Below are 19359 nucleotides of genomic sequence, written 5' to 3' on the forward strand. Positions count from 1 at the left end.
AAATATGAAAACTGTTGGAAACATAAGTATGATAATATATGTTTAAACTTTTTTTAAAAAAAATTGGAATCATATTTTATTTTATCTTCTAACTATAGTTAGAATACTCATTCTGACAATCTACCTAGTTTATATGTCTGATTCTAAGTTTTAAACATAGATATATCAAGGGTATATGCCGTAAACTAACATTTCTTGTATATTCTAGCAAAGATAGAATCAGTTACGTTATAATCAAGAAAAATGTATTCGGTCTACCTACAGCTTGATAACGATATATAGCCACAACTCAATGATATAAGTTGGTTATATTACGTGACATAACTTGTTATGCCTTTTACCTTATATGACGCATACAGGAAGAATACATTTCTCACCTAATATACGGTGTTATGCTTAAGTAGTGTACATATTCTAGGCAAATCGTGAAAATATGGAAACTTCCATATTCGGTTAAAGAAGTTTCCTAAATCTAAACTAAATCTACCCTAAATCTCTCAAAATATATTTGAGAATATTTTCTTCACGTTCTTCTCCTCCTCCTCCTCCTCCTCCGATTTTTTTCTCTTCATTTGTGTTTCTCTCTTCTTCATCCACAAAGTCATCTCTTCTCTCTATCAATACAACATGGTTCTAATCTATGTTAAATCTGGTGAATGGGTGTCTAGTTGCAGTGAAGAGTGGAGTTTCTTGGTAGACAAAGCAAGGCGTGGTCGAAGGTAACATTAGAAACTACTACTCCATTGGAGAAGCTCAAGAGGATCGTGTGTAAGGATTATGGGGTGGACCATAATGTTCTTAATACCGAGTTCAGTTATTCGATAGTGAATCAAAGAGGGAATCCTCCAATTATTATCACCAATGATCGGAAAACATCTAATTGTCAAAGCTGTTCCTAAGTGTTGATACAAAACCACTCACGGGTTTTCCGTTTCATTATTCCGGTGAGAGTTTCTTCGTTGACGAGGAGGATGAGGTGGCAGTGGTTCTTGATGAAGCCAGAGATGAGGTTGGCCCCATTACTCGCATGATTGTGATAATCAATAGATTTTTTTTTTAAAAAAAGAAAAGAAATGAAAGAGTTGTTGTGTGTGCTCACCGTCTATGACTTCATCGTTGTCTCTTCTTTAGAACAATTGATTGTTCTTTTGGTGAAGTATTGAAAGAGAAGAATTATGTGACAGAAGAAAATGTATGATTTTGTTGATAATCTGAAGAAGAAAGAGAGACAGTGGAAAGAGATGGTGGAGTAGAAGATGTGGTGATAATGATGATAATGATGGATTAGAAGATGTGGCTAAGAGTTTTTTATATATTTTTTTAACTATTTTTGTTAGTAGGTTTCACTGGTTGGTTGAGAATGGTAATATGGCAATAATCTATAATGTGTACCGTGTATATTGAAAAAACAGAGTTTTTAGATAGTGGGTGAATTATAATTTGTTTGATGGATGTACGATGCAATTCCCCTTATTTTAATCTATAAGAAAAAAAGAAGAGAGGGCAGTTTTTTTTTAATAGAAAGTTAAACACCCTGTTGGCAACTTTGAAGAATGACGACAATGTCAAATCTTCCAGAGGAATTGGTAAGGGAGATACTCTCTAGAGTTCCATTGACATCTCTGAGAAAACTGCGATGTACTTGTAGAACGTGGAACGCTTTATCCAAAACTCAGGTTTTTGGTAAAGAAGCAGCAAGGAATCAGTTTCTAGGGTTCACGGTGATTAATGGTAGGGTTTGTTCTTTGAGACTTGGTTTCCAAGGAATCCATAACGAAGGAGACTTGGTTCATAAATCTACAAAGAAAATAAGTAAACTTGATCATACTAATATCGAGAAAGTTTTCCACAGTGATGGCTTATTGTTATGCGTCCGAAACAGAAGTAACTTCGTGGTGTGGAACCCGTACCTGGGGCAAACCAGATGTATTCCACCCGCCAGTAGTGATTTCAGATTTTATGACATGTTTTGTTTCGGATACGACAAGAACAACCGTAACCACAAAATCTTAAGGTTTTGCTACGATAATGATGAATCCCTTTTCTGTTTCGAATGGTTCGATTTTAAGACTAGTTCTTGGAGGGTTCTTGATATCGAACCAGACGTTGATCTAGATGTTTACCGAAGTGGGGTGTCTTTGAAGGGAAACACTTACTTTGTTGCTCAAACTAACAGACCAGGGGGTTGTAGACGTTTTACTCTGTTTCGATTTTACAACAGAGAGGTTTTGGCGGCCTCTGCCGTTTCACTATGATGCTGTAGAACACGTGGTTCTGTCTTGTGTTAGAGAAGAGAAGCTCGCTGTGTTATATCAAATAGAGAATACAATGGAGATTTGGATTACAACTAAGATTGAGTACGATGATGTATCCTGGAGCAAATTTTTGGAAGTGGAGATGACACCGCTCAATGGTTTTGATTATGACTTTGATACTGAAACTGAGAGCTTCTTCATCGACGAGGACAAGAAATTCGCTGTTGTTTGGTGCAACTAGAAATCAACCAACGGAGCAAGAGGAAACCCAAAGATTGCTTTTATCAAAAGAAACGAAAGAAACTGAGAGCTTCTTCATTGACGAGGAGAAGAAAGTCGCTGTGGTTTATATTGTATTCGAAGAGATAAACCAATCAAGGGCGAGACCTATTGCTATCAAACCGCTCACATCATTGGGCAAGATGGATACCTCAAATCTGTGAGTGTCGCAGAAGCTCCGGAGTGTGGACTTGATGAACTATTTGTGATCTTTTCTTATGTTCTAAGTTTAGTGCAACTAGGAATCAACCAATGTTGCAAGAGGGAACACAAAGATTGCTTTTATCAAAAGAAAATAAAAGAACGAAACTATTAAATTTAGTTAATTATGTAGTTTCTATTGATTTTCATGTCGTTTTGAACATAACTATTGATGGTCTTGAGTTTTGCTATGTTCAATCTCATCTAATAAAGAATTGTTTTTAGACTCTTTTGTATTGTTCCTCTGTAGAAGTTGAATACAGAAGTTTTTGGCTTCCTTCGAAATAGTTTGGTGAAAATAGTTAACACTTAATGAACTGAGAATATCTCCTGCTGAGACTCCAGTTCAATTTTAGGGATAATACAACAGCAATTTACATTGCAACAAATCATGTAGTCCATGAGATTGCCACTTTGTTCGTGAACAGCTAGACAAGGGATTCTCAAAACACTACACGTTTGAATTAAAGATCAAGTGGCGGACATACTAAACATTTGTTTCCTCATCAATTTGAACATTTAAAATCTACGATGAACCGACATAACGTTTTGGGAAAGCTCGTCTTGAGGGAGAGACTAGTGGAGTGCAGTTGGTTGAAGTCTGGTTAGATCGGTTCTTAGATGACTCTCTTATGCTTAGGCACAGTATAAATATTTTTTTGTGCACAAAAATTTCATTAATTGAAGCCTAACGCGCTTCAATTACAACTGGAAATATGCTCGACGGTAAGATAGACAACAATAACAATAATACAATAAAACATAGAAGTGTTAAAGAGAGACTTTCTCGAAATAAAGAAATCCGCGGATAATCTTAACTTAAATCCTTGAAACCACCGTTCAAAAAAGCTTCAATCAGTGTAAAGCGACGTTGAAATATCCTAGTGAACGGAGTTGGCAGAGGGGTGAAAAGCCGACTGAAGCTAAAGAACCCATCAAACGAATGAGACCAGCTCTAAAACCGACTATGTTGACCCGAGAAACTAGGTAAATCTCAAGTAATTCTGAAAGCAAAAAGATCAGTAAACAAAATTGTGAGGCAATATAAATATTTACTAAATAATCAAATCGAATTTGTGCGGCTTTCATCTCTTAAATAATATAGATTGTTATATAATTTGTTTACAATAGTTGTTTTGTATTTTATATTGGGGGAATTGGAAAAATAGGACACTTTGAATTTTTGTTTGTCACAATAAGACTTCTCATATTTTTAGCAATTCTGGACATGTTTTTACCCTTCTTTAATGGGAAAAATAGTAAATTAAATTTTAAAAATGTAAAAAAAAATATGAAAACTGTTGGAAACATAAGTATGATAATATATATGTTTAAACTTTTTTTAAAAAAAATTGGAATCATATTTTATTTTATCTTCTAACTATAGTTAGAATACTCATTCTGGCAATCTACCTAGTTTATATGTCTGATTCTAAGTTTTAAACATAGATATATCAAGGGTATATGCCGTAAACTAACATTTCTTGTATATTCTAGCAAAGATAGAATCAGTTACGTTATAATCAAGAAAAATGTATTCGGTCTACCTACAGCTTGATAACGATATATAGCCACAACTCAATGATATAAGTTGGTTATATTACGTGACATAACTTGTTATGCCTTTTACCTTATATGACGCATACAGGAAGAATACATTTCTCACCTAATATACGGTGTTATGCTTAAGTAGTGTACATATTCTAGGCAAATCGTGAAAATATGGAAACTTCCATATTCGGTTAAAGAAGTTTCCTAAATCTAAACTAAATCTACCCTAAATCTCTCAAAATATATTTGAGAATATTTTCTTCACGTTCTTCTCCTCCTCCTCCTCCTCCTCCGATTTTTTTCTCTTCATTTGTGTTTCTCTCTTCTTCATCCACAAAGTCATCTCTTCTCTCTATCAATACAACATGGTTCTAATCTATGTTAAATCTGGTGAATGGGTGTCTAGTTGCAGTGAAGAGTGGAGTTTCTTGGTAGACAAAGCAAGGCGTGGTCGAAGGTAACATTAGAAACTACTACTCCATTGGAGAAGCTCAAGAGGATCGTGTGTAAGGATTATGGGGTGGACCATAATGTTCTTAATACCGAGTTCAGTTATTCGATAGTGAATCAAAGAGGGAATCCTCCAATTATTATCACCAATGATCGGAAAACATCTAATTGTCAAAGCTGTTCCTAAGTGTTGATACAAAACCACTCACGGGTTTTCCGTTTCATTATTCCGGTGAGAGTTTCTTCGTTGACGAGGAGGATGAGGTGGCAGTGGTTCTTGATGAAGCCAGAGATGAGGTTGGCCCCATTACTCGCCGCATTGCTTGCATCATTGATAGAAATGGACCCTTCAAACAAGTGGATCTCGGAGGACTCGTAGATCCTTCTCTTAACCTCCCCGGATGTAGTAGCCCACCTGTGTTTGTGTGCTCTTATGTTCCTAGCTCTGTTGAAATCATGTAAACTTCCCATCACTAAGGCAAATAGAGTATCAGTTAAATCTGCTGTTGTCCTTTTTTCTATCAGTTATCTTGTCTCTGAACATGGCCTATGCTTTCTTCACTTTTGTTCAATCTTATTTTATATTTCCAATCAAAATACTTTTGTGTTGTGATCTTGTATGTATGGCTTCCTCCACCATGTATTTGAGAACACTATGATGAAACAGTGGAGATAGTAGTGAAAGAGCGCATTGAGATTGGTAAAGAAAGTGATGAAGTTGCTTTGTCTACCACGAAAGAAAAGAAGAAGCATCGCCAAGGATGCTCTATGTCTCTTCTTTAACCTCTAATAACTAATAACACAAATACATATCAATGTTTTCAGCTTCAACAACCAAGAATGTGATATTAATTAATACATATGCAACTAAAGATCGAGTATGAGTACATTGTAAAGGTGGGGTTTGAAGCTGCATTAAAGTAATAAACCATAGAAGGAAGAAGAAAACAAAACTTTGACATAATCCCAGATTCTCTAAAACCTAGTAGAAACCTGTTTGAAAAGACTGAAACACAAACCACCAAGTGATTCAGCAATACTGGCTGCATCATTCGGGTTTCTTGGTTCCTGTGATCTTTAGAGCATCTTCGTCCACCAACACTTGCAGCTCTTCCTTAGCCATCTCACGCACTTGAACATCTTGAGTCTCTAAGAAAGCAGATAATATCCTTGAACTGCAGATAAAGAGGAGATTGAACACATATTCAGATTTTAAGGACTTGCTTGTTTGCAAATAAAATGGATAAATGAGTGAAGTGATTAGAGGCTAACCAGTGTCCTTGAGCCCATGACCGACACTTTCCAGACAAGGCCTTCTTAAAAAGAATGGAAGAAAAATTAGGGCTGTCCAAGACCAGCCTTCTAATTGTTCGGCTTGAGTGAAAGTCTTCCAGGATGTGCTGTGAACTCTTTTCTGATTCTTCGGGTTTCGGCTCTGCTGCTGCAGAGGCAATGGCTTGGTACAGCTCACACAGATTCTCACTCAAAGTTGGCAAAAGAATACCATCACAGCCTCCCACGGCCACCTGATATGTAATAAAACATGACAATACAGAATGAGACAACTGGAAACTAGCATCTGTTGAAGGGAGGAGATCAGAGCATACAAGTACTGTATATACCCTAACAAATATATACCCTATATACCCTAACAAATATGGTAAAACAACAAGTACTGTATATACCCTAACAAATATGGTAACACAACCATTTAACTCTCTCCTATCGTTCTTATAACAGGACTAAAAAAATGATAGAAGCCAAAACTCAATACCTCATACATGAGTGGTAAGAAAACTGCAACAAAAAAAATCTACGAAACGAGTCCCACTCAAAGATACCTCAGCAAGGCCACTCTTGACTAGCAACTCCTGCCTTCTCAAAAGGGAATCTTTTTTACTGCCTGCAATTGTGACATTTTCTTCAAGACCGCTCTGTTCAGTTACAATATCTTCTTGCTCGTCTTTCTCCTCCTCAGCAGATTCTTTGCCATCTGAGTCCTTTGTCTCAGACTTATCCTGAAATTGGATGGTAATTGGTAAATACAGGAAATTTTTACATCCAGCTTAGTTAAGTAGATAGTTGGGGTTATATTCCTATACCATTAAGCACAGTGATGGAACAGACAGATCAAGAGAGGCCAAATCATCACGACTGAAATAACGTGAAGAATTTGGATGAAGTAACTGCAATAGTGGTCTCCTACCATTCTGCACAAAAAATTTAAAACCATACGTTAATACTGAAAAAACTCAACGTATTAGCCATTGATACCCTAAAGAAAGCAAAGAGGAAAAGTCTAGTCCAAATCATATATAGCCAACAAAAGGTTAGATGTCATCAAGCCGAAGAAATGAGACAAAGTACATTATTATCTTGGCATGCTTTTCAAAATCAATGTATACAAACCTTTCCCATAACAAGATCCTTTGGCCTCCAACTCACGAACACAAAACAACATCTAAGTCTTCTTCTACGGCGGAGAAGAGAAGGAGAAAAAGAAATTAGCATACCGGCCACCCCCTTCTCTTTTTGTTATTTTTAAAAGTTGGGGTTTTTGCCAAAACTAACCCACAACTTGATTTTAATCCCAAACCTATACCCAATCTTGAATCAAATGCAAAACTAACCTCTGCGTTGACCAGACGACTTCCAGGTAAGTTGTCTACAGCCAGACGACTTCCCAAGTAAGTCGTCTGACGAACAGATCTGGAAAAAAACTCGATGTCATACCTTAAATTGGTGAGATAAGTTCCTTAGCATACATAAGGCTTCTCCAAGCACACAGAATCACAAACGAAAGTAACCCACCCAGAATCGTTAGCTTCTATGACTCTATGAACCATAAAAAATTTAGAATCAAAATCTTGGGTTTTTTTAGCTCATTGTGGAGAGAAATTGAGAGATATGTTGTGTTTAGTTCACAAGAATGGAAAAAGAAGAAGAGTAAATCGATTTTGGGAGCATTAAGAGCTTCAAATTGGTTGTTCATGGTGGTTGTGGTATTGATGACAATGGCAATCTTGTAATTACTTGAAGATGATGAGGGTGAGAGAGTAAAAATGTCATTTTCGAAAAAAAAAAGAAAAAAAAAATTGATGGCATTTTCGTAAATTATATGAACTTGTGGGGTGAATAGGGCAAAACCAATTTTCAAAAAAAAAGAGGTTAGTTTTGTGTTTGACTTTAAGTTATAGGTCAATTCTGAAAAAAACCCTTATTTGTTTAGGTGAGTGTTTACAATTAATAAAAACAAAAATTATCCATAATTTAAAAATATATTTAAAATAAAAAGATAATTCATACATATATTGTAAATTATAATTTTTAATTAATAATACATGCATTAATAAGTAGTTATAAAAAATTTAAATATATTGTTCTACTAAATTGTATTAGTTTAAAATTACTTTAAATAATACAATTGCGATGGATTTGATCATTAATAAATAATATTCTATTTATAGTTTTTTTACCTGCGTCCAGCGTAGGGAAGAACTCTCCCTTTTTGAAATCTGCTATCATCTCATCAAGCTTGATTTTGAAGATCCGACATTCTAGGTCAGGTCGGCTATTACCAGAATCACCTCCATACGCATCAAGATGGTTACTGAGTTCCACCCAATTAGGATTAGCAGTGACAGTGATAAAGAGATGAGGATTCCCATACCAACGGCATATAGCCATTGCGTCCTGGTACTTTTCAGACATGTACCGGGGTCCAGCAGTGAAGGACGAAGGGAGGATGATCTTCTTACCATCCTGTGTAGCATCCGCATCGCCAGTTTCAACGGTGTCACATACGTTGTTATACAGGTCTGCTCGGAGTTTTTTCTGATTTAGACTCAAAAATCGCAGTCGCTCCGTCTCTACAGCTACATAGGCGTCAACAATGTACTGGTGCAGCAATCTTCCACCTTTAATGATTGTCATTCCTTCCGATGGCCTAGTTTGTAGCTGGTAAGCATAGAACTCTCGCATCGTCATGTATGTTCTTCTCACAGTGGATGCTTCAGGCCCCTCATATGGCAATCGCTCATGGTAACCTGTTTCTCCGTAAGGAAACAATAATGGATACTGAAGGCTCATCAGTAATGGGTGTAGATCACCTATTCTTTGCAGTGCAGATGATTTGAGCTCAACCACAATATCTCTTCCTACTGAAGTTGCAGACAAATCACCAATTATTAGTCCACCGATCTCACTCGCCGTAGGAAGATCATATTGACCACCTCTGTGATGCTGAATTCAATTTTCCCGGTGATGCTGAATTCAATTTTCCCGGTTGTTCGAAAACGGTCGCGCGCATGCCTGAAGGTTTTGGCTAGGTGATTATTAATATCTAGCATCTCAATCAACTGGAGGATAACAGTATCATCCACGGCCAGCTGAGATGAACCTTTTGTAAAAGACCTCTTTCGGTTTTCCAGCTCATTATCAGTGTCGAAAATATAAAGCTGCAAATACTCTGGATCGTTACCATCGTCAGGTAGCATAGAACCAATTCTATGAATGATTTGGCCATGAACCCGAAATGTAAAAGGTCCAGGGGTCCCAGTAACGCTATGATCAATCTGTGCACCCATGGATGTGAAAGCAAGCAAACTGTTTGCAACTCTGATGTGAGATCTGAATTTAGGCGTCTCTAGGAGCTCTAGCAATGGAGAGGGTGGTTCTCGGACAGGTGGAAGCCTCACTCTACCTCTCTGGCAACATAGACTAAACTGTTTGGCATCTCTGTTCGGCTGGACACCAGTTGCTTCTGCATTCCATAGTAATGCTTTACACGATGGACATGAGACTATATCCCATTTGTCACATGGCTTGCGGATTCTTGTACCTGAATCAGAAGGAAACATAGTCAGGTTATGTCTATGGGATGGGACAATATTATCCAACGATTCCAGGGTTTACTCAGCATACGTTTAGTTTTTGGACCGTCTGAGGTAGGCGCCGTGCGCCTAGTTCTTGAGTTGTTTGACGAAGACGCTGTAAGACGGTGGCAGCGTAAGAATGTATGTAGATATTTTTGGTTTAACTTGATAGTAGCTAGGCATGTCCAAATTATTACCAGATGTGGACGCAGGCGCAGTCAACCTAGCTGTTTTAGTCTGTCTACGTATTGATAGCCGAAGCTGTCTGGCGATCCGAGATGATACTGCGTAAGGAGTGTCGGGGGAATGAGCGTTGGTTGAATCAGATGCTGTTGGTGGAGAAGCTGTTCGTGTTGAGTAAACTTGTTAGAAATATCTTTATGTATAAAAGAAGCATTGTATATTGTTCCTTATCTGTACGTGAGATAATCCTTGGTCTGCCAACTCCGCGTTTCTTCATGGGCTGCGTGTTAGCTACGTAAAGTCCGTTCTATAAGTTAATGCAGGTGAATGATGATAACATAATCTACTGCTAGACACACGAAAATAGCTACTAACCAACTGATGGCGATTGAGTTTGTTTAGATGACCGAATAGCCATTCGTGCACGTCGGGATAATCGCGATTCGATTGCTTTTTGATCACCTGATAAAGAGTATACGGTGGGATGGTTATAGATCGCGACAACACGTTCACAATTTCATTGGTTAGAACTGTAAGTTCGTTGTGTGTACCAGTAGTTGAGACTCCCGTGTTTACGCGGTCGCATGATGTTTCTCCGGACGCACCCAATCTTCTTCCATTGTCACTCATTGGCTCACTCGCACCAGGATGTAAATCTCTTTTACGTGTTATCTTCACCATTATTTTGATAACTCCACACAGGTTCTATGGTAATCGGATTCTGGCTAAAATGGTTCTGAATACTATTGTTCCTCCATATGTATCTTAACGTCCGTTACCATATAGGTCAGTCATAAATATGTGTACTTAATCAGTTTCCATATTTGGCTGTGTGACTAAATGCGATGGCAACCATTAGTCTATTATAACAAATCTCATAAAAATATTTTTTTTTAATGGAAATATCATTTTAAAAAGAGATAATTTTTTGAATAGTTATCTAAAAAATCTTTCAGTAAAAAGTCAAAAACAGAAACTATATAACTAAATGTTAATCAAATAATTTTATTTAGTTATATAATTAAAAATATAATATTGAGTTATTGTTTCATTTTTTTAGTACCAATTTTTTCTTTTTATTTTCAATCAAATTTACGTTAAACCAAAAAATAATAGAAAACGACAACTATTTGATGTATTGGTAGGTTTAAAGATTATTTATAGAGAATTTTATGTATTGTTAATTTTTATTCAGATGTCATACGAACTTTGGTTTTTTTATTTTTTTTGCTTGATAAAATCATAATGCTGAATTCAGTTGGATCAATGGAATGACATGGAAAAATGTATATGAGTGTGTCTGTGTTTGATTAGAGCCGTAGTCGCAATTGCATTGCATGTTAACTTGTAGCGTGTAGGGAATGATATTATATTTTTGCGTGGGTCTGACGTAGCGGAAGTTATGGACATGCAGTTGCAAAGTTTAGATCTGAATAATTATAGATTCGTATGTTAATTATAGATTGGTTTATGAAAATATTTCAGATACCGGAGTTAGATGAGTTTTGTTGGTTTCTCAATTGGGAAATTAAAAACTTTTCTTAGTGATGGGCTGAACCAAACTTTTTTTTTTTTTTAAATTATTGATTCGTATGTTCATTATGGACGTTTTTTCATATCTAAATTTATTGAGAAAAAGACAAAAATAGCACTAAATCAAGTTTATGTTCCCAAACTAGCACTCAAGGTCAAAAGTCACAAAAATAACACTTAATGTTTTATCAAAAGCCACAAACTTAAGGTTTAGAGTTAAAGGGTGGGGTTTAGGATTTAGGGTTTAGGGTTTAGGGTTTAGAGTTTAGGGTTTAGGGTTTATGGTTTAGGGTTTAGAGTTTAGGGTTTAGGGTTTAGAGTTGAGAAATGAGGTTTAGGGGATAAGATTTCAAATTTTGAAAAATAAAAAAATTAAAATTTTCAAAGGATAAACTTAGAAAGGTGCTATTTTGGTCATTTTAGTTTTTGAGTGCTATTTTTGTGATATAAACTTAGAAAGGTGCTATTTTGGAGATTTGCCCAAATTTATTTGTCTATGAAAATATTTCAGATACCAGAGTTAGATGAGTTTTGTTGTTTACTTAATTGGGAAATTAACATTTTTTTTTTCTGGGTTTTTTTATTAATTATGAAATAAAACATAAATCTTAAAGTACTGAGCCTAAACTCAACATGACATGGAATATTGAAAATACCAAAGCATATAACTGAAATTATTGAGCATAAACTCAACACGACAGAGAATATACTAAAAAAAAAAACTCATGGAATAAATTCCATATAATAGATTAGATAGAAATTTTGAAAAGAACACGAAAACACGAATCCGGTTCAACCACCTTCATCGCGTACCGATAATCTCCTCAAGCAGCTGCAGGAGCTGGGTTGAGCCCTAAGGCCATCTCAAAAAACTCTGTCATGAGATATGCGTGGTAACATTTGTAGCAGACCGTGTTGACACCCGGTGGATGGCAGTTGAGTTCTGGTTCCATGCTTATGAGTGAGTCCACGTACACTTCCTTCATTTCCACGGTAAGATGACTCAGAGATGCCTGGACGTTCTCCCAGCTTGTCTCAACGGAGTCAAGACCAATATCTTCAGTCAACTTGGAAAGTATCTTCTTCCCCTTACTGATCATACCCGTGGCCATGAGAAGAACACCGTAAAGGTACTTGACCTCTTTGTGGGCCCCCTTAGAAGCAATACGAAGGTGGTAGAGTCCCAAAACAGGATTACCAAGATCGAAGTACTCACACATACCTTTAACATAGTGAGCATCAAGATTGTTGGATGCCAAAAGACTTTCCATCATTTTCCCATACCCGTAAGAGATATTGGGTCTCTCCACCATGGGGGTGATGTTGAGTGTTTTGGCAATTAATGGATCGTCTAGGCCGAAATTGAGACTCTTGCATGCCATCATTGTGTTACAGTAGTCAGCGGAGGAGGAAGCACCAACCTTGGAGACTATGAGCCGCAGCATGTCGTCAGGCATGGACTCAAGACGTGAGAGGGAACGTTTGGAGGCTCCATTGATATTTTTAGAAAGTTATACTGAATATGAGTCTTTGCTCTTGTTTTCCTTAGTGAAGACTTGCAATGATTTGTTCTGCTTATATAGAAGTTATAATCTCAACGCCTTATAAATTTACTACGCATTTGAAGAGATCCAATAAATTGTAATAAAGCATTATTACTAACGTATTCCGTATGAGGTGAATCGTCAAGGCCCTGGGTTGCTTAATATGCGTATGTGTATGATTAGTGTGTAAAATAATATAGATGTCCTCGCCCAATCGTATACATAATACTGGATGCTGCATAACGGTGTTTACGTTACAATAGCTTAAATAAATTGGAGTAATTACAATCAATATCAATGAATGACTATTTAATGTATAGGTTTTAAGGAAGTAGTTGAAATATCCAAAAGTTGTAAATAAAAAAATAAAAGAAAAATGGATATATACAATTAAATAATCTTTTTATTTTTTATATTAGACTTGGAGAAAAAATTACTTGATGTTTATGCATCCTGCATAAGTGTCATGGTGAAATTAATTAAGCAAATTAATCTAAACATACATAATCGGTGATCATTGCACACTCTAACATGCTTGAAACCATAATACAATTCTTCTGCAAAACTTATATAAAACCACATAAAGAAAATCAATCTGTTTGTGGATTTTAAATATAACGATTAGGAATACCACAACTTAATAACAATGGAAAAGAACCGAAAATATAAACCGGAATGATGAACACGAAAATATTAGTTTTATACCGGACTAACTAAAACAGAAACATCCAAATTTGTGAAATCAAATTTAAATATTAGTTTTGATTGACTCGACATTATAAAGACATATGTCCGCGCATGGGAAACACAAAAGCTTACTATATAGATACGTAACTAACCGGAAGGTTAACACCTCATAATAAAAACCGAACAGGAATGCATGCAGTTAAAATTAAAGGGCCCATATAATGGGGAATATCCAAAACAGAAACATCCAAATTTGCAAAATCAAATAAACATGCATAAACATTACGTAAACGACAGTCTGAACATTATTAATTGTTGATATATATCAACCAGCACGTGCCTTCTTCACTACCTTTGACGCCCCTGCGCCAGTCTTCTTACGCGCCTTACTGGTTCCACCTTGATCACCTGCAGCAGTTGATGGCTCGATGGTCGGACTGGCATCATCATCATCGTCGTCGTCATCATCTCCCTGTACAATATGTAAAAACGCATATGCAATTAGCAAGGAGCTACTTGAACATCACGATACACACGTAACTTACATTATTCACGACGTCATCTGCTGGCAGACGTCCATGATTCTCAGCAATATGTGTTATGGTGAATGTCTTGTGATGCTCGGTAAAGTTAAACGTAGTGACCCTCACTTGGAAAGTGTACGTTTTTCCTTCCATGTCTGCAATGAACGGGGGTAACCTAGTGTCCTCAGGGTTCACACCGTCTTCAGCCTTGAAAAAAAAAATGAGAAATAAGATTTCGTTCAGCGTTTGACATCACGAATGTAAACATTTATGAGTCATACCAGCATTTGTGCAGCTTCTCTTGCTCGGATACTATGCAGCTTCGTTAATACACCATCAAACCATACGAATATTCCTTCCGCAGTATCATCAGATATTGCCATCTCCACACGATAGCTATATGAAGATGGTAAAGGTGAGTTTAGATCACCAGCAGGCATGTAAATCCTCATTTAGAAGACGCGATACTTACCGTAGGGCTCCATTTCAAGCAAGCAACATAACACCACCCCTTATCTGTGTCAATCCGGACAACCCTCCCAGTGCACAGAAAATCAATCTCCTGCAACATATAATCAAGACTCACATGGAAAGCGAACACTGACAATACAAATAAAATATTACAAAACAAAACAAACAGATATTATACCTGAGATGCAGCAGAAACGATGAAACTGCAGAGGTCAGCGATGGTCATAGTTTCCACCTTCGCATATGACTTTAGCAGTGGAGCGGCCGACGTCAGACCAGTATCTCTGGCGACCAGCCTACACAGAGCATAATGATTACGCAAGAAACAACCGAACACACAAACACACGGTCAATTTACGACAATCATACCTGTAGAATAGAGCAGCTCCTGCTTCAGTCTTCTTATCAAAATACACGTGTGCTCCCGACGTAGCGTTAAGAAACAGACGACCTACGTAGATTAATAAACTTGTCAGGACTAAAGTGCTATGACATTAAATGATAATACACAATTCAATACCTCCGACAATCTTGGGATTTATGCTAGTGACGACCATGACCTTTGGATCAACCCTCATAGTCTCAAGCTGTATATGGAAAGCAACAGCCTGAGAGTCAAAGAAGCTTAAAGTGACAGTCTCATCATATCAGAAAATCAATTGTCATCAAAAACATCCATATAATACGTTCAGAATTAATATATGGACAACATATATAGAAAAGACACAATGACAATTACCTATCCAGCTTCAGAGTCACCATAACACGATTCTTCTCCTCCGGAGGATCGCAAACCGTGCTCTTCACACTCAAACCTATGATGTCTACATCAAATTCAAAGCCGGTATCATTCTCTTACAAAGTCAGACTGATCATAACTCTATGTACTCAGAGCATCAACAACATATAAGGACGTTTCAGCTGTGATCAACATACCTGGAAGCTGAGTGTTCGTATTGGCAAGACCAATCAGCTCTGAGTGGTTACGGAACCGGAATGCTTCCTCTGGCAAGGGGGAGTCAGGTTCGGTCAACTCTTGGAATGAGGTAGACTCGTTGAACCAAATCATCAAAGACGAATCAGTGAGTCGGAAATTCTGCGCGCATCTGGAGACATCAAAACCGGACACGGAAAACATTGTTCCGGCATGTAGCTTTTCCCGGAACTGTGGGAGATGGCCAGCACTGATCGTGACTTGCATCACAGTCGACTGAAACACATTAAAGATTATATCAGTGCTACATCAGTATAAACTCAAACGGATCATCAGTACTATAAATTACAGGAACCAAAACCTAGATAATAAACAGCATGATCAATGACAAACCAAAACAATAATCTTTATATATATAAAAGGCTTTGTATTTCTATAATATAATATTAGATCAGATCAGCAACACTCGTGTATTTCTATAACAAAGAACTTATGGGGAAATCAACATTTCTAAAAAATAATAGTCAACCGCATAATCACGTTACGGATATATAATTTCCAGATCAGATCAGCAAGTTTCGAAGTTTTCTATAACAAAGGACATATGGGAAAATCAACATATTCTAAAAATATTACACAAACGCGTTCCTATCTAATCAGAATAGGGAACTTACGTTGACATCAACCATGAGCAGATCCATCCACATTAGCTCTCCACCACGCTTAACGTTCCTAGCCTCCCAGAACCGAAGCAGTCTCGCCTCCACAACGGATGAACACCGCCCAGACTTGAGATCGGAAAAGAAAACCTTTGCAATAGCCATTGAGAAAGATGAAGAGTAATATTCGAGTATGAATGAGTCGCGAGAATATAAAAGTGTAAACAAAGCGATACGAACCGGTGAGATCTTTATATAGCAGAGGATCGGCGTAGGAGGGAGCTTCGTAGTGGTGATTAAAGACGCTTTACGACCATTAATTGTCGGGAAACCGTTACAGACGATGGATCGAGACTGCGCCGATCGAAGAGAGCGGAGAACACGAAGGTGATCGTAGAAGCTGATTAGGATTCCAGGAGAAGACCGTGGTCATCGGGCCGCAAGCGAACACAGCATAAAGCCCAAATTGCCAAGCCCGTAACAACAGAATCAGACTTTAATGAAACGGTGCGGATCCGACGTGGCAGCGCGAGGGAGCTTCAATTTCCAGCGTGGCATCCGAGCTGGCAGTCGCAGGAGAGATACAAAGCCTTTTATATATATAAAGATTTGGGTTTATATTTCCTTGATTAGGGTTTAGCTTAATCTATTTATTTAGGTTTAGGGTATATTTGGATTAGGGTTTAGTGACTGGAATTTAGGGTTTAGTCTTTAGAAGGTGAGGGGGTATGGTTGGGGTCAGCATTAACTTCTTTCATGCAATCATAGACATTTTATAGTTTCATCAATATGTAGTATGTTATTTATTTTGTTCCATTCTATTTGGGTTTTGTGTTTATATTTGGGTTTAGGGTTTATATTTGAGTTATGGTTTAGTGATTAGAGTTTAGGGTTTCGTATTTGGAAATTTATGTTTGGGTTTTGTGTTTATATTTGGGTTTAGGGTTTATACACTTTTTATTTTTTAAAAATTTATGTTTCTATCCACTCATTCTACTGCATATAGTAAATAAATATGTTGTAAATAAATTTGTGACATGAGTTCTTTTACGCGATGTGTTTGTAAATAATAGTGATTCATTATTGACCAGCAATAACAAAAAATTTGGGTGGATTAAATTGGTATGTGGCTGCATGTGTTTCTATCAAACAAAGTAATATTAATTTAATTTTCACCCTATGTTATTTTGACCAAGTCATATCTAGCAATACAATATTACCGGATGATTACAGGAAGAAGGGGAAGAACCGGATAATAATTGGTATAAATGATAGCTATTACATTACGTCAAAATCAATACCACTCACTTAATTTTGATGCCAATGTTGGTAATTCAGCAAATTCACCCTTAAAATAAAGTTAGGGCTCATTTTTTTTCCTACCTTTGTTTTTTTTCTTACATCTCTTTAGTAAGTCTATTATTTAATTTTTTAAATTGTAGAAAATTATAATAGAAAAGTTATGTTATTAAATCTAGGGAAAACGTTAGAAGAAAAATGATTTTTAATGTTAAAACCAATCAGCATAATCTATTTCGAGTTAAAACATGTCAATTAACAAAATTTAGTTGATGAATCTCTATAATATTATTTGAGAAGTCAGTTTCCTACTTGCGGTGATTATGTTAATTTTTAGGATGACTAATTACAAAGGTACTTTTAATGAATTAAAAATATCTATTAATAATAGCAATCCTAATTAATTCAAAAATTTGTGAATTTCACTTATGTTGAAAGATTGTATATTTTTAACAATTAAAAGTTGTGTCTTTTTATTTTAAAATAGCTATTTATATTGAAAGAATGTGACCATTTATGTTGAAAAGTTGTGACTCTTCATATAAGTATTATTACAAAAAGACACAACCTTTTAATTCAAAAGATGTGACTCTTCAAAAAAATTTTGAGTATCTATAAATAGTCCAATGTCAATGCCTTCTCAAAGCATAATTTTCACTAATCAAATAAAATGGTGAAGAAAAAAAACAATTAATAATGAAAAGTTTTGACTATTCATATTTCTATCATTTTAAAATAATTACATTTAAATTTGAAAAGATGTAACTATTTAAATTGAAAAGTTGTGACTATTCATATAAGTATCATTTCAAAATAACTACTTTTAAATTGACAGATGTGACTATTCATATATATGAATAAAGTAAAAACAAAAAGACATAAATTTTCATTTCAATACTAATAAAAGTAACTTTTCATAAAAAAAACTTAAGAGACACAATTTCCATATTAACAATGATTAAAAAATAATAAATATTTACGTGGTGTCATCAACGAAGAGGTACAAATGTGTTGTGGTTTAAGAGATATGAATGAATCATAATCTAAAAGGTATGAACGTGTTGTGATCCAAGAGGTACAAACATATCATGATCCAAGGAGTATGAACGTTTTGTGACTGAAAGGATGTGAATGTATTTTGACCAAAAATATACAAAACGGCCGTGACCGAAAGGATGCCAATGATCATAAACGAAAAAAGTGCGAATGGATCTTGACCGAAAGGATGTGAAACTAATCTTGACTGAAAGGGTGGGAACGGATCTTGACCGTGACCAAAAGGGTGCAAATGGGTTATGACCGAAAGGGTGCAAATGATTGTGACCGAAAGGTTGCGAATGGATCGTGACCGAAAAATTGCAAACAGGTCGTGACCAAAGGGTGCTAATGGTCGTGATCGAAAGGTTGCGAATGGGTTGTGACCGAAAAGTGTAAACGGGTCATGGCCAAAAAAGGGTGTGAACGGATCGTAATCGAAAGGATGTGAACGATTTGTTACCGAAAGAGTGTGAATGGGTCTTGACTGAAATGGTGCGAACGAGTCGTAACCAAAGGTGTGTCACTGTCAATGGATCATGACCAAAGAGGTAAGAATGGATCGTTACTGAAAATGTGCGAATGAAACATCACCGAGAGAATGCTAAAGGTCAACCATGATGTTGGTGATATAAGAATATGATCTTTCCTGGCCAACATAAAAAGTCTATTTAAAACAACTACAAATATATATGAGTAAAGTAAAAACAAAAAAGACATAAATTTTCATCTCAATACTAATAAATACAAAAAAAATTCATATAAGTTTACTTTTCATATTAACACTGATTAAAAATTATAAATATTTATATAGTGTCATCAACAGAGAGGTATAAATGTGTTTTAATTTAAGAGATATGAACACGTCATAATCCAAGGG

The 19359-nt window shown here is 36.2% G+C and overlaps 3 protein-coding genes across 3 annotated transcripts; 1 reads left to right on the top strand and 2 right to left on the bottom strand.

Moving 5' to 3' along the window:
* The first annotated feature begins 1548 nt into the window (after positions 1 to 1548).
* LOC125592832 (F-box protein At3g49510-like) lies at positions 1549 to 5906 on the top strand. Its single transcript, XM_048768296.1, has one exon. It carries the CDS (start codon positions 1554 to 1556, stop codon positions 2253 to 2255), a length of 702 nt encoding a protein of 233 aa, XP_048624253.1. The 5' UTR covers positions 1549 to 1553; the 3' UTR covers positions 2256 to 5906.
* Positions 5907 to 12150: 6244 nt separating this feature from the next.
* LOC125592570 (F-box protein At2g35280-like) lies at positions 12151 to 12783 on the bottom strand. Its single transcript, XM_048767813.1, has one exon. It carries the CDS (start codon positions 12781 to 12783, stop codon positions 12151 to 12153), a length of 633 nt encoding a protein of 210 aa, XP_048623770.1.
* A 1099-nt stretch (positions 12784 to 13882) lies between these two features.
* LOC111209452 lies at positions 13883 to 16310 on the bottom strand. The gene is made up of 10 exons (XM_022709362.2): positions 16161 to 16310; positions 15836 to 15847; positions 15489 to 15762; positions 15292 to 15376; positions 15073 to 15176; positions 14922 to 15003; positions 14731 to 14848; positions 14554 to 14643; positions 14103 to 14288; positions 13883 to 14029 (listed from the first exon to the last, which is right to left on the bottom strand). Exons 1-10 carry the CDS (start codon positions 16308 to 16310, stop codon positions 13883 to 13885), a joined length of 1248 nt encoding a protein of 415 aa, XP_022565083.2.
* Positions 16311 to 19359: the final 3049 nt, after the last annotated feature.

This window comes from Brassica napus, chromosome C9 (genome assembly GCF_020379485.1).
Source record: "Brassica napus cultivar Da-Ae chromosome C9, Da-Ae, whole genome shotgun sequence".
NCBI classification, from domain to species: domain Eukaryota; kingdom Viridiplantae; phylum Streptophyta; class Magnoliopsida; order Brassicales; family Brassicaceae; genus Brassica; species Brassica napus.